The sequence below is a fragment of the Triticum dicoccoides genome, chromosome 3A (assembly GCF_002162155.2).
Source record: "Triticum dicoccoides isolate Atlit2015 ecotype Zavitan chromosome 3A, WEW_v2.0, whole genome shotgun sequence".
Classification (NCBI taxonomy): Eukaryota; Viridiplantae; Streptophyta; class Magnoliopsida; order Poales; family Poaceae; genus Triticum; species Triticum dicoccoides.
The window spans coordinates 104994405-105006773 of record NC_041384.1 but is presented as its reverse complement, the minus strand read 5'-3'; the positions used below and the strand labels follow the sequence as shown (position 1 = coordinate 105006773).

General features: G+C 44.6%; 1 protein-coding gene across 2 annotated transcripts; it reads left to right on the top strand.

The window, feature by feature from the left end:
• Positions 1-4186: 4186 nt before the first annotated feature.
• On the top strand, positions 4187-10674 carry LOC119267402 (NADPH:adrenodoxin oxidoreductase, mitochondrial-like). 2 transcript variants are annotated; one of them, XM_037548789.1, is made up of 14 exons: positions 4187-4492; positions 4976-5224; positions 5650-5754; positions 6298-6411; positions 6525-6578; positions 6957-7073; positions 7529-7638; positions 7740-7813; positions 7953-8014; positions 8899-9094; positions 9192-9255; positions 9349-9416; positions 9502-9644; positions 10103-10674. In XM_037548789.1, the coding sequence occupies exons 2-14, from the start codon at positions 5063-5065 to the stop codon at positions 10340-10342; spliced, it is 1509 nt and encodes a 502-aa protein (XP_037404686.1). In that variant the 5' UTR covers positions 4187-4492; positions 4976-5062; the 3' UTR covers positions 10343-10674. The 2 variants fall into 2 exon arrangements, with proteins under 2 accessions (XP_037404686.1, XP_037404685.1); XM_037548788.1 differs by having other exon boundaries at positions 7740-7828.
• Positions 10675-12369: the final 1695 nt, after the last annotated feature.

Below are 12369 nucleotides of genomic sequence, written 5' to 3'. Positions count from 1 at the left end.
CCTCTCCTTATCCTATTCGGACTAGGGGGGAGGGGCGCACAGCCCAGCCCTGGCCACCTCTCCTCTCTTCCACTAAAGCCCACTAAGGCCCATATACCTCCCGGGGGGTTCCGGTAACCTCCCGGTACTCCGGTAAAATCCCGATTTCACCCGGAACACTTCCGATATCCAAATATAGGCTTCCAATATATCAATCTTTATGTCTCGACCATTTTGAGACTCCTCGTGATGTCCGTGATCACATCCGGGACTCCGAACAAACTTCAGTATATCAAAATGCATAAACTCATAATATAACTGTCATCGAAACCTTAAGCGTGCGGACCCTACGGGTTCGAGAACAATGTAGACATGACCGAGACACGTCTCCGGTCAATAACCAATAGCGGAACCTGGATGCTCATATTGGCTCCTACATATTCTACAAAGATCTTTTATCGGTCAGACCGCATAACAACATACGTTTGTTCCCTTTGTCATCGGTATGTTACTTGCCCGAGATTCGATCGTCGGTATCTCAATACCTAGTTCAATCTCGTTACCGGCAAGTCTCTTTACTCGTTCCGTAATACATCATCTCACAACTAACTCATTAGTTGCAATGCTTGCAAGGCTTATGGGATGTGCATTACCGAGAGGGCCCAGAGATACCACTCCGACAATCGGAGTGACAAATCCTAATCTCGAAATACGCCAACCCAACATGTACCTTTGGAGACACCTGTAGAGCACCTTTATAATCACCCAGTTACGTTGTGACGTTTGGTAGCACACAAAGTGTTCCTCCGGCAAACGGGAGTTGCATAATCTCATAGTCATATGAACATGTATAAGTCATGAACAAAGCAATAGCAACATACTAAACGATCGGGTGCTAAGCTAATGGAATGGGTCATGTCAATCAGATCATTCACCTAATGATGTGATCCCATTAATCAAATAACAACTCTTTGTCCATGGTCAGGAAACATAACCATCTTTGATTAACGAGCTAGTCAAGTAGAGGCATACTAGTGACACTCTGTTTGTCTATGTATTCACACATGTATTATGTTTCCAGTTAATACAATTCTAGCATGAATAATAAACATTTATCATGATATAAGGAAATAAATAATAACTTTATTATTGCCTCTAGGGCATATTTCCTTCAATATCTACTATATGATTCATAGCAACGAGAGGAGAGAGTGTGTCTACGTACCCTCATAGACCGAAAGCGGAAGCATTTATCAACGCGGTTGATGTAGTCGTACACCTTCACGATCCGTCCCGATCAAGTACCGAACGTACGGCACCTCCGCGTTCAGCACATGTTCAGCTCGATGACATCCTCGCGCTTCTTGATCCAGCAAGAGGGGTGAGGTAGTAGATGAGTTCCGGCAGCACAACGGCGTGGTAACGGTGTTGGTGAAGAACAATCTCCGCAGGGCTTCGCCTAAGCACTACGAAAACTATGACGGAGGATAAACTAGAGGGGACGGGGTTGCCGGCACATGGCTTGGTGTTTCTTGATGTGTCTTGGGTGCTACTACCCCTCTTTTTATATGTTGAGCCCTGGGGTCGAAACTTGGAGTTAAAGCCTACACAAAGTCGGTTTCACCCGAAAGGCAAGAGTCCTTCTCGAACTCCAGGACCAGACGCCAGGGTTCCCGGTGTTTGGACCCAGACACCAGGGACCCTAGCGTCTGGACCTTGGACTCCGCAAAACTTCCTTTTGCGCTTTCCAAAAACCTTGTGGGCTTTCCCCTTTGGCCCAAATAGAGTGTTCTCGTACCCAAACATTTCGGGAAACATCCGGAACCCCTTCCGGTGAATTCCGGAACCCTTCTAGAGACCAAACACTATTATCCCATATATCAATCTTTATATCTGGACCATTCCGGAGTTCCTCGTCATGTTCGTGATCTCATCTGGTACTCCGAACAACATTCGGTCACCAACATACATAGCTCCTATAATACTACATCGTCAACGAACGTTAAGCGTGCGGACCCTACGGGTTCGAGAACTATGTAGACATGACTGAGACATCTTTCTGGTCAATAACCAATAGCAGAACCTGGATGACCATATTGGCTCCTACATATTCTACGAAGATCTTTATCGGTCGAACCGCATAACAACATACGTTGTTCCCTTTGTCATCGGTATGTTACTTACCCGAGATTCGATCGTCGGTATCTCAATACCTAGTTCAATCTTGTTACTCGCAAGTCTCTTTACTCGTTCCGTAATGCAACATCCCGCAACTAACTTATTAGTCACATTGTTTGCAAGGCTTATAGTGATGTGCATTACCGAGAGGGCCTAGAGATACCTCTCTGACTATCGGAGTGACAAATCCTAATCTCGATATATGCCAACTCAACAAACACCATCGGAGACACCTGTAGAGCATCTTTATAATCACCCAGTTACATTGTGACGTTTGATAGCACACTAAGTGTTCCTCCGGTATTCGGGAGTTTCATAATCTCATAGTCATAGGAACATGTATAAGTTATGAAGAAAGCAATAGCAATAAACTAAACGATCATAGTGCTAAGCTAATGGATGGGTCAAGTCAATCACATCATTCTCTAATGATGTGATCCTGTTCATCAAATGACAACTCATGTATATGGCTAGGAAACTTAACCATCTTTGATTAACGAACTAGTCAAGTAGAGGCATACTAGTGACACTATGTTTGTCTATGTATTCACACATATACTAAGTTTTCGGTTAATACAATTCTAGCATGAATAATAAACATTTATCATGATATAAGGAAATATAAATAACAACTTTATTATTGCCTCTAGGGCATATTTCCTTCAGCCACACGCTAGTGGGGCGAGGTGTGACGACGGACACGCTGAGCCGGGGCATCGACGTGGTACGACTCGACAGCGGTCAATGGGCCTCGTGTTGCTGATGGAGGCTCTGGTCGATGGCGCGGAGCCGTGGTGTTTCCCCCTTGGTGAGCCTGGAGCTCGTGTCGGCGTCCTTCTCGCCCACCAGCTGGTTGGTGTGTTGAAGTTGTGCGACGATAGCGTCCTTGAGGCGTCGAAAGTATCGCGACATGGCCTTGTGCGCCAACGTCATGTAGGGCATCGCCGCCGCAAAACCAATCACCACTTCGATATGGATTTTAGGAGGGAGGCACGGCGGCTATGCTACTCACGTCCGTTGTTGGTCGGTTGTTGGTAGCCGCGACACAGTCGGACACGAGGGGTGGAGCTCGAGCGAAGGCAAGGAGGCGGCCAGTGAATTGGGTTTTTTTAGCGAATTAGTGTCCACTCCCACGTCAGCATAACCAGTCAGTGTTAAAGACAAAACCACCTCAAATATGTCCAAAACCACTCAATGGGGAGATTCATCTTGTTTTACAGATTTGAGGGTGTTAAATAACTGGTTTTGGACTTTGGGGATATTTGATCCATTGGGGGGGGGGGGCTTTATTGTAGGGGATAGGAGGGGAAATCCCTATTCGGCGCCTTCCGCACTAGTTAAGGGTCGTTCCGTTAACTGGTGCCTGAAGCGTTCGGAAATGGGCCGAACCATCTAGTTCCAGCGGGATGGAGCTATTTCCGGTTTTCGAAAGCTTCCAGAAGCTTCTTAGCCGTATTTTTTCCGTTTAAGTTTTTTTTCTAGACTGTTTTTTGTTCGGTTTCTCTCATTTTCTTTTTATTTTCTTTTCCTTTTTCTTATTTATTTTTCATTTTTCGAAAATGCACGACCTTTTTCAAATTTGATGAACTTTTATTTCAAACGAGCAAACTTTTCTTCAAATCAGTGAATTTTTCTTCAAATTTGACGATTTTTTTCAAATTTAACAAACTTTTTTGAAAATTGATGAAATTTTCATTGAAACTCGATGAACTTTTTTCAAAATCAATGAACTTTTAAAATTTTGTGAATTTTTTACTAAGTCCAATGAACTTTTTTAAATATTTATGAACATTTTTTCAAACTCGTGAACTTTTTACCAAAATCCATGAACATTCTTTGATTTCACTTTTTTCTGCTATTTTTTTAAGCCAACCCGAGCGAACCAGCACGGGAGCTGGCGAGCAACCACGTCACGTTTTATTGGGCCAGCCCAGAATTCCGAACACTGGGCCCCAGCACCCAATGCCCAGGCCAGGTCCAAGCATGTAAATTTTTGCAGCTCAAAGGAGGCCCAAAGGTTGGCTTGGCCTGTGGACCAGCACGCACAAGCACGCGACCCGACGGTCGATTCTCACGCTCGCGCCGCCGCCTTCCTGCTCGGCGACGGCCGCCGTCTACCGCCCGCGGCCGTCCTGGCCTCCCCCTGCCACTTCCCCATCTCCCCTGGTACTGTGCGCGAGTGCGCTTCCCCGGCCCGCGGCTTCTGCCATACCGTGCTGCCGGCCTGCTGCGCCCCCGCGCCGTTCCCCGCCTGCCTCGCCGCTGCCCGCTGGTCCCACTAGATCGCCGGCTAGCCTGCTTTCCTGCAATCCCGCTCCTCTGATTACGCCTCTTGGTAATTTTATTTCACCCGGAACTCTCTGTCTCACTGTGTATAGTGAACTGCCTAGGACTAAAATTTAATTGACAAAACTGTGTTTGTGTATGTATTCAGTCATGTACAGTATGATATATAGGTTGTTGAACTCGAATTGATGTATTTGCCAATTTCATTTCATATTGTAGAAATAGAAGATTAAGAGATTTTTTTCACCGGTGGCCGTGAGTGTCTACACCTATTGTAGAAATAGTTTTCTCATGTTTTATCTATTTTATTGGATCGTTAAGCTTAAGTTTAAAATTTAGATTTATTGATCAATTGAGTTTCATTTCGTATGTTTGCGCAAGAGGTATTTTTTGAGCATGTTATGATGTATTTTTGGAATAGTTATAGGTGTCAAAATTTATCATGTTGCCGGAGAAAACTTTTTGGCCCGGGGTTTGCTTTATTTCTGGCTCCGACACCTATTGTATATGAACATTTCCAACATTTATGCAGGCGACCATCCCTATTGCATCGGCCACTCGCGAGCAGCGGCTGTTCCAATCTCTACGGGCGCCTCGCCAACCACGTGGGTGCTCGGAGATGGGCCGCAGGCTTCTTCTTCCCCACACGAGGAGGCTTATGTTTTTCCTGCGGCCGATGCGCTACTCTGCCTCCGCCACTGCCATCGCTGGCTCTTCGCGCGACCCGCTCCACGTGTGCATCGTCGGCAGTGGCCCTGCCGGGTTCTACACAGCCGAAAAGGTGCGGCCATTTGGTTCCCTTGGTTTTGCCTCTCTTTGGGGGTTGGTTTCTTTGCTTATCCCGTGGCTTTTGCTTCATTGTGATAGTGGTTCAGTGCTTTCTTCCGTGCTATAGTTGCAAAATTTCCCTGAATTCAGTTCTATGAAAATCTAAATGCTAAGGAGCAGTATTAGCCGTAGAATTGTGTAGCTTAATAGTGCTTGTAAAATGAGATGTGGTCTGAAAGCTGGAACCTGCTGCTGCAACAAGGAAACCATGTTTTTACAGCAACGCATATGGAGTTTTCTCTTGCATATGTTGCAACAGGAGAAGGAAAAGAACATATTCAGGCTAAATATCTTTCGAAGGGTTTTCGTTTCAGGAGTTACTTTAATTCTTTCTGCGCCCTTGTTTGTTGTTCATTCGTTCTTTTGTTAATTAAACAGATGCTGAAGGGTCATGAAGGAGTGCAGGTCGATATTATTGACAGGTTGCCAACACCGTTTGGCTTAGTTCGTTCTGGAGTGGCTCCAGATCATCCAGAAACAAAGGTGAGCATTCCATTCTGTTATCTTTTCTTGCGAATATGCTAGCATATTGTTCCATTGATAGAGAGGGAAGAAAAAATAGTAGCTGTGACTCCCAAGCTATGTGCACAAGAAGGCGTAGCCGGGAGCAGCAGGGAGCATAGGGCTAGGGGGTTGCTCAGCCCCAATACAGAAACTAGGCTACATCGAGAATGTTGTTAAATCCTGTGGCTCCAGCCTTGGCCCAAAGCCGCGCCTCCTCCTGAATGTTGAGTGTAAGCTCCGCACTAGATGGACGCGCGTGGTCTTATTGTGAAACTAAAATGCAATACATTTTAATCTGCAGTAGCCACTACCGTAACTGCATGAAATTAAGAAACATGTTTTCTTTAGAGTTGGACAGGTGGTGTACTTCCTTGCATCATCTTGAAGAAGTAATTCATTGGTTCAACCAATATCTGTACAAGTTGCTTTATCACCTCGTGATTTTACCTGCCTTCTCAGTTGGCATACTATAGCACTAAATAAATCCCTTAGAAGATTAATCTTTCCATGTTCTTTCAACAGATTGTGGTAAACCAATTTTCTCGTGTAGCTGCGAATCCACGCTGCTCTTTTTTTGGGAATGTAACACTTGGAAGTGATGTATCTCTATCAGAGCTTCGAAAGACATATGATGTTGTAAGTAGATGCCCATTGGTCTATCCTTTTTGCCAAGTAGCTATTTTTTCTGTTGCTATATCTATATGAAGTTCATTATTGGATAATGCTGACTTAGTATTACTGGTTAACAGGTCGTTCTTGCTTATGGTGCAGAAAGCGATAGATCATTTGGTATTCCTGGGGAGGTATAACATATTTTTACTTCCTTAGTTAATCTTTATGCCACAGATTTTGATGGGACATCATTTTAGATTTAGTCTTTCTTTTATTTGTCACTAATGGTACTTTGTTTGTTTAGCCTCGTCAGTAATTTATCATGTATACCACATGAGAGTAGAGTGCATATGGTACTTATATTGATATTATCACCAAAATAAAGAAACCACCATTGCTTAATCATCTATCAATAATTGCACATGAAATAGTATCACTGGAAATACAAACTCAACTGGAACAGGCTATTATGTGCTATAGGCGTAGCATATAGTGTGTAAGCATGATTTTTTTTTCTTTGTCGTTTTCTGTGGGTTGGTTTATTCTTGATATCTTCTTTATATATATAGGACCTTAGAGGAATACATTCTGCTCGAGAGTTTGTATGGTGGTATAATGGGCACCCAGACATGTGCAACTTGGCACCTGACTTGACAAACACAGATTCTGCTGTGGTCCTTGGACAGGTATATGATTTTGGTCTTGTAACGGAATCACCATTTGAATTTCAAACAGTGTATCAACTATCAACATTATGGCGTTGACAACAATAACTTAGTTACACACTCCTCAATTTTTCTTAACTTGAACTACATCCGGTCCATAATTTCATTCTAAATCAAGAGATTCCTATTATTTCATTTAATCTTGAAGTACTATGTCACTATGTAAAATGGTAAAAGCAATTCAAGCTCCTTCGGTAGAGAAATCTTGTTTGAATTGTCATAACTCTGTTGCTGTTATAGGAAGTTCGTAGTTTAGTGTGTTTATTACCCTTCTTCTGGGGTGAGTATTGTGCTTTATTTTCGTTTTCACAAGATTTTTGGAAAGAGATGTCCTTCTACGGGAACATGAACATGAGTGTTCCATCATATGCCCAATGTAATGTGTATTTTTTGTCATGCTATTAATTATTATCAAGGGAAATGTTGCGCTTGATGTTGCCCGTATTCTTCTTCGCTGTACAACCGAGTTGGCTTCCACAGATATTGCTGGTTATGCTTTGGATGCTCTCCGTAGCAGCACAATAAGGTATCCCTGATTTTGGTAGAAGACTTTCAATTGTTTTCAGCTCTTCTTTATGTTAGAATGATAATAAAATACTTGTGTTGCATTTGGCGGTTTATGTAAAGGAAAGTTTACTTGGTTGGGCGACGAGGCCCAGTACAGGCAGCTTGCACAGCAAAGGAATTACGTGAAATTTTGGGTAATTACAAAATGTGTAAGACTTAATATATTTTTTTCTTGAACACACACATCAATATGAGTGTCATTTTGTATTAGAAGCAACACACCACGAAGGTGCAATCTTGCTACATTCTTATTCTTAAACTGACGTCATGTAGGTTTGAAAAATGTGAATGTTTGCATCAAGGAGGCTGATCTTGCGACATCGCCTGCGGATAAGGTTTGTGCAGTAAAGTATGGCAGGCATTGCACATTGTGTTTTGTGACTGACTGGGTCACCATCTATTGCTTTCTTGCCATGAATCATGACTAGCCTAGTTTCTGAAAATCGACAAATTTAGGGATCCGAATGTGTTGCTCTTTACCGGTGGCAGCTAGAGCCAGTTTTTGGCTGGCTGGAGCTGATTCTGCTCAAAACTGCTTCTTATTCTTGCACATGATCATGTTGGCTAAATTGTTGTTTGTAATATGGGAAAACTTTGTTGTTGGAACCGAGGCACCTAGTTCTTTTAGCACAAAGCATGTTGGTAGAGAAACCACTGCATAGGCGACGGTGCAATAGGGAAATTGCATGGTGCCTGTGGGCTGTTAGGCAACATCTAGGATGGGGAGGGGCAGAGAGATGAAGGATGGTGAGCAATGGCCATTTATCATTAAAAATCATGCACTTCCCTATTATTTTCTGTGAGCACTAGAACATCAGGAAACTAATTTTAGTGAAGAAATATTGGAAGTGTTTTGTGTATATATAAGATCAGCTATTTAGCTAGAATGTGTTACTGAACCCATAAAAAAGGGTTGCAGCACTCAAAACTGTTGGGAACTTGGGATTCAGTTGACAATTAGCATTTAGCAGCATTCTGTCCGTTTTGGTTATGTGCTGAGAGTGACACTGGCCAATAAATGTTTGCAGCTCTTGGTTGCAACAGTTACAAACCAACCTTTGCTAATATTTAAATCACAGCGCTGTAAAACTTGTTACTCGTACATGTCCGTCACTATGGTATTTGCAAACATGCTGCTAAATCGACTTTCTGAATGTTCCCTCCACCTCTGATGTGGTCTTCTCGCTTGTGATGAAAGAAATCTGTTATCTCATTTCAGGAGGAGATGAGGAATAGTAGAATAAAAAGACGGGTGTATGAGCTGCTATCGAAAGCTGCTACCGTGCATCAGGAAAACAACGATAATGACCAAAAGGAGCTTCATTTTGTGTTTTTTAGGAAACCTACCAAATTTCTCCCTTCAGATGATGGTTCCATGGTTGGTGCTGTGGAACTTGAAAAGACTCTCTTAAAAGGTCAGATGTAGGGAGTATTCTTGATTATTTTTGGGTATAAGTTTTGGCAATTTGTTTTGGGTACAAGTTTTGACAGTTAGTTTTGTTGGTTATATAGATGATGGAGCAGCTGGAAAGCAGGTGGCAGTTGGAACTGGTGAGTTTGAAGAACTAAAATGTGGGTAAGTGCTTTAGCTCATATTTTCTTGAATTTTTACGTGACCAATTAACTCTATGTTTCTAAGGCCCATCTTAAGTATCTATCTTCTTCTTAGAATTGTTTTGAAGAGTATTGGGTACAAATCCTTGCCAATAGAAAGTTTGTCCTTCGACAAATACAGAGGTGTGTGGTATTGCCTTTTTATTTACAGCCCTTTATAATCCATAAAGAAGCTTTTAATGTTTGTTTAACACTCTATTTGTTGCAGGAGTTGTCCCAAATTTGAGGGGCAGAGTTCTGTGCAGTGAATCAGAGACTGCCACGGTGGAGCTAGGACTGTACGTGGTAGGATGGTTGAAGAGAGGACCAACTGGGATTGTTGCTACAAATCTCCATTGTGCCGAAGAAACGGTATGTACTTTAAATCATAATAATAATACCATGGTGGAACTGCCCTTAAGATATCTTGGTATTTTGTTGGCTGCTTTTCTTCCAAACAATTCCTAGGCGCACATCCGATATGAAGCGTGATCATGCAAATTTCTGTGCTGTAGATATAATAATTTAGCTACACTTACAGCTGCTTTATTAGACACCCCCCTTTTTCTGCCCAGCACACAAACCGGCATGTTTTTGGCTTATGGTTTGTTTGAAGCTTCGTGCTTCATCCCCGTATAATATGTACATCATGGAATTTGGCCAGAATGTTGAAAACATTGAAGTGTGATTTTATTTCACACCCAACTCAGAAAAAACTTATTCAGCATCAAGGTACGACATAATTTGTCGATTTATAATGGTGTTGCCAAGCAAGCTGCTCAATGAAATTTGTCTTTGAGGAACTGTTCTGAATATTAGTTGATTGACAGGTGGCTAGCATCCTTGAAGACGACAGGAAGGGCGTATTCACCGACCCATCTGGTCCGAAAAGGCAAGGCCGGCGGGGACTACTTGAGATTCTAGAACAAAAGAATGCCCGCTATGTGCCCTTCGATGGCTGGGAGAAGATCGATTCCAAAGAGAAGGCGACCGGCGAGCTGAAGAACAAGCCCAGGGAGAAGATCACCAGATGGAATGAGCTCCTGGAAGCCGCAAGGGAGGGTGATTGAAGGGCATCGAACAGGGCTGCTGGTTCAGGCGTAAACCGAATCAAAGAAACAGACTACGAGGGACAATCTGAATGCTGAAAGAACAGCAAATCACGTACATACTGAGCCAAAGAAAGTCAAGTGCTAATAATGCAGTCTTAGCAACGAATCATTCGTACGCATACACAGTAGTGCCAATCGTGGTTAAAATCCCAAAAAGGCTCGACCACTACAGCCACATGAAACGATTGTAGTCCTGCGAAGTAGAACTGCTATATGAACTTTGCCACTTCATCTAATCATGGGCATTTCTTTTTGATAATGAACACTTTCAGTCTACACTATTTCTAAAAGTTATAATGCTCAAAAGAAGTCACTAGAGCAAAGGGCTTCAGTATCTTGTACTTCCCCCGTTCCAAAATAAGTGACTCACGTATTTTGGAACGGAGGAAGTACGTACTACTCTAGGGAGAGAGCTGCATTGTTGCGGTGTCTGCAGCCCGACGGTGATCGTACTGGCGGCTGTGGTTCTACGGAGAGAAGAAGACGAGCAGGGATTCTACGGGGAGAGCTCCAACCTGCTCGCAGTCGCAGCTCAGCCAGATTCGCCGTGGAACGTCTGATACCAGTTGTAATGCCTGATACGTCTAACAGCCATTGGCCGCCGGCGACCGCCGTGACGCGAGCGAGGGGTAGGCAGTGCTTTGCGGAAAGCAGAGGAACCAGGATTACAGAGGCGCCAAGTTCAGTTTCTTTCTATTTCCATTTCTGCCCTTTGCCATCCAGCTTGCAGCAAGTTAAATCGACAACTCAGTCCACACGCCAGACACAGATTCAGAAACAAGTTACAGCAGAACGACACACACACACGCACACACACTCATAGGCTCATTCAGATCCTATGGTTTCGCTTGACGTCGGCTGGGCTGGTGGCTGCGGACATGGAACAACTCTTGGCTGTTACAGAGAGAAGTTCATTTCTGAACATCTCCTAGGTTTCATGACGCTGCCCGCTCTGCTGACAGCTTCTCCTTGTGTTCCTCTTACAAGAGTTTCCTCCGCTGCTGCATAAAGAACAAGAATTTGAATTTGAATCTGACTCCGATAGTGTATTGTCAGTGTTGGAGTAGATTCTGGAGGCTCATTTAAGTACTGAACTGCACTAGACATGCAAGATGTCTCTAGAGCTTTCTACTGCTATTAAAACCTGAAAGAACCCAATACATATGACCATCAGAATCAAACCAAACTTGATTTTAGCTAGCTATATAGTGGATTTTACTGCCATCCAGCTGCTGATACCTTGTAATGCAGGAAGCCAATCGGCGAATGTGAATTCGTGGAACGAGCCGAGGTCGTGTACGGCTACTCGGAAAACGTCGGTGAGCACAGTCTTGGACTGCAGCATCACGGCCTTGAGGATCTCTTTGCCCTGCAGTTGCACCATCAGATCAAACACGTGACCTGCATTGCTAGTTCAGTTCCAAGATGAAAATGGAAACGGAATGAATTGAACAGTAGTAATGAAGCCACCTCCTTGAACCCAAGCTGCACGTCGAGCTCCCGGAGCGCCCCGACATCCGCGGGGCGGAGGGCCGGGCACAGCGCGACCAGCTCGCCGGCCGACGACGGGCGGACCTGGAGGTCGTCCGTCACGATGTACCTCGTCGCGTCACCGCCACGGACGAACCCCTCTGGCGCGCCCGTGCCCGTCTCGCCTTTGCCATCCGTCGATGAGGACCTGGGCGCCGGCGGCACGTACCGCGCCTGCAGCGTCATCTCGTCGCCGCAGGACGGGCACCTGGTGCCCCTCTCGTCCGTCACGTTTCTGGCGCACTCCAAGCAGTAGATACCGGCACTGGGGCACGTGTAGAGCTCCCTCCGCGGGTGGAAGCTGTGCTCGACGCGCGCCAGCGGGGAGAGCACGGTGGGGTGGAGGAGCGCCTTCTTGTCGGCCGCGCCGGGCTGGACGTGCGCCGTGTCCAGCCGCTCCACGCTGGCGTAGAGGTTGCCGACGGAGCCGCCCGCGCCGCCGAGCGGGGCGAGCA

What these genes read in the sequence shown, in the direction of transcription:
- LOC119267402 (XM_037548788.1), top strand. Translation starts at nt 5,063, where the DNA reads ATGGGCCGCAGGCTTCTTCTTCCCCACACGAGGAGGCTTATGTTTTTC. An exon ending in TTTGGGTAATTACAAAATGT is followed by an intron (nt 7,829 to 7,952) that starts GTAAGACTTAAT and finishes GACGTCATGTAG; the next exon opens with GTTTGAAAAATGTGAATGTT. An exon ending in TCCATTGTGCCGAAGAAACG is followed by an intron (nt 9,645 to 10,102) that starts GTATGTACTTTA and finishes GTTGATTGACAG; the next exon opens with GTGGCTAGCATCCTTGAAGA.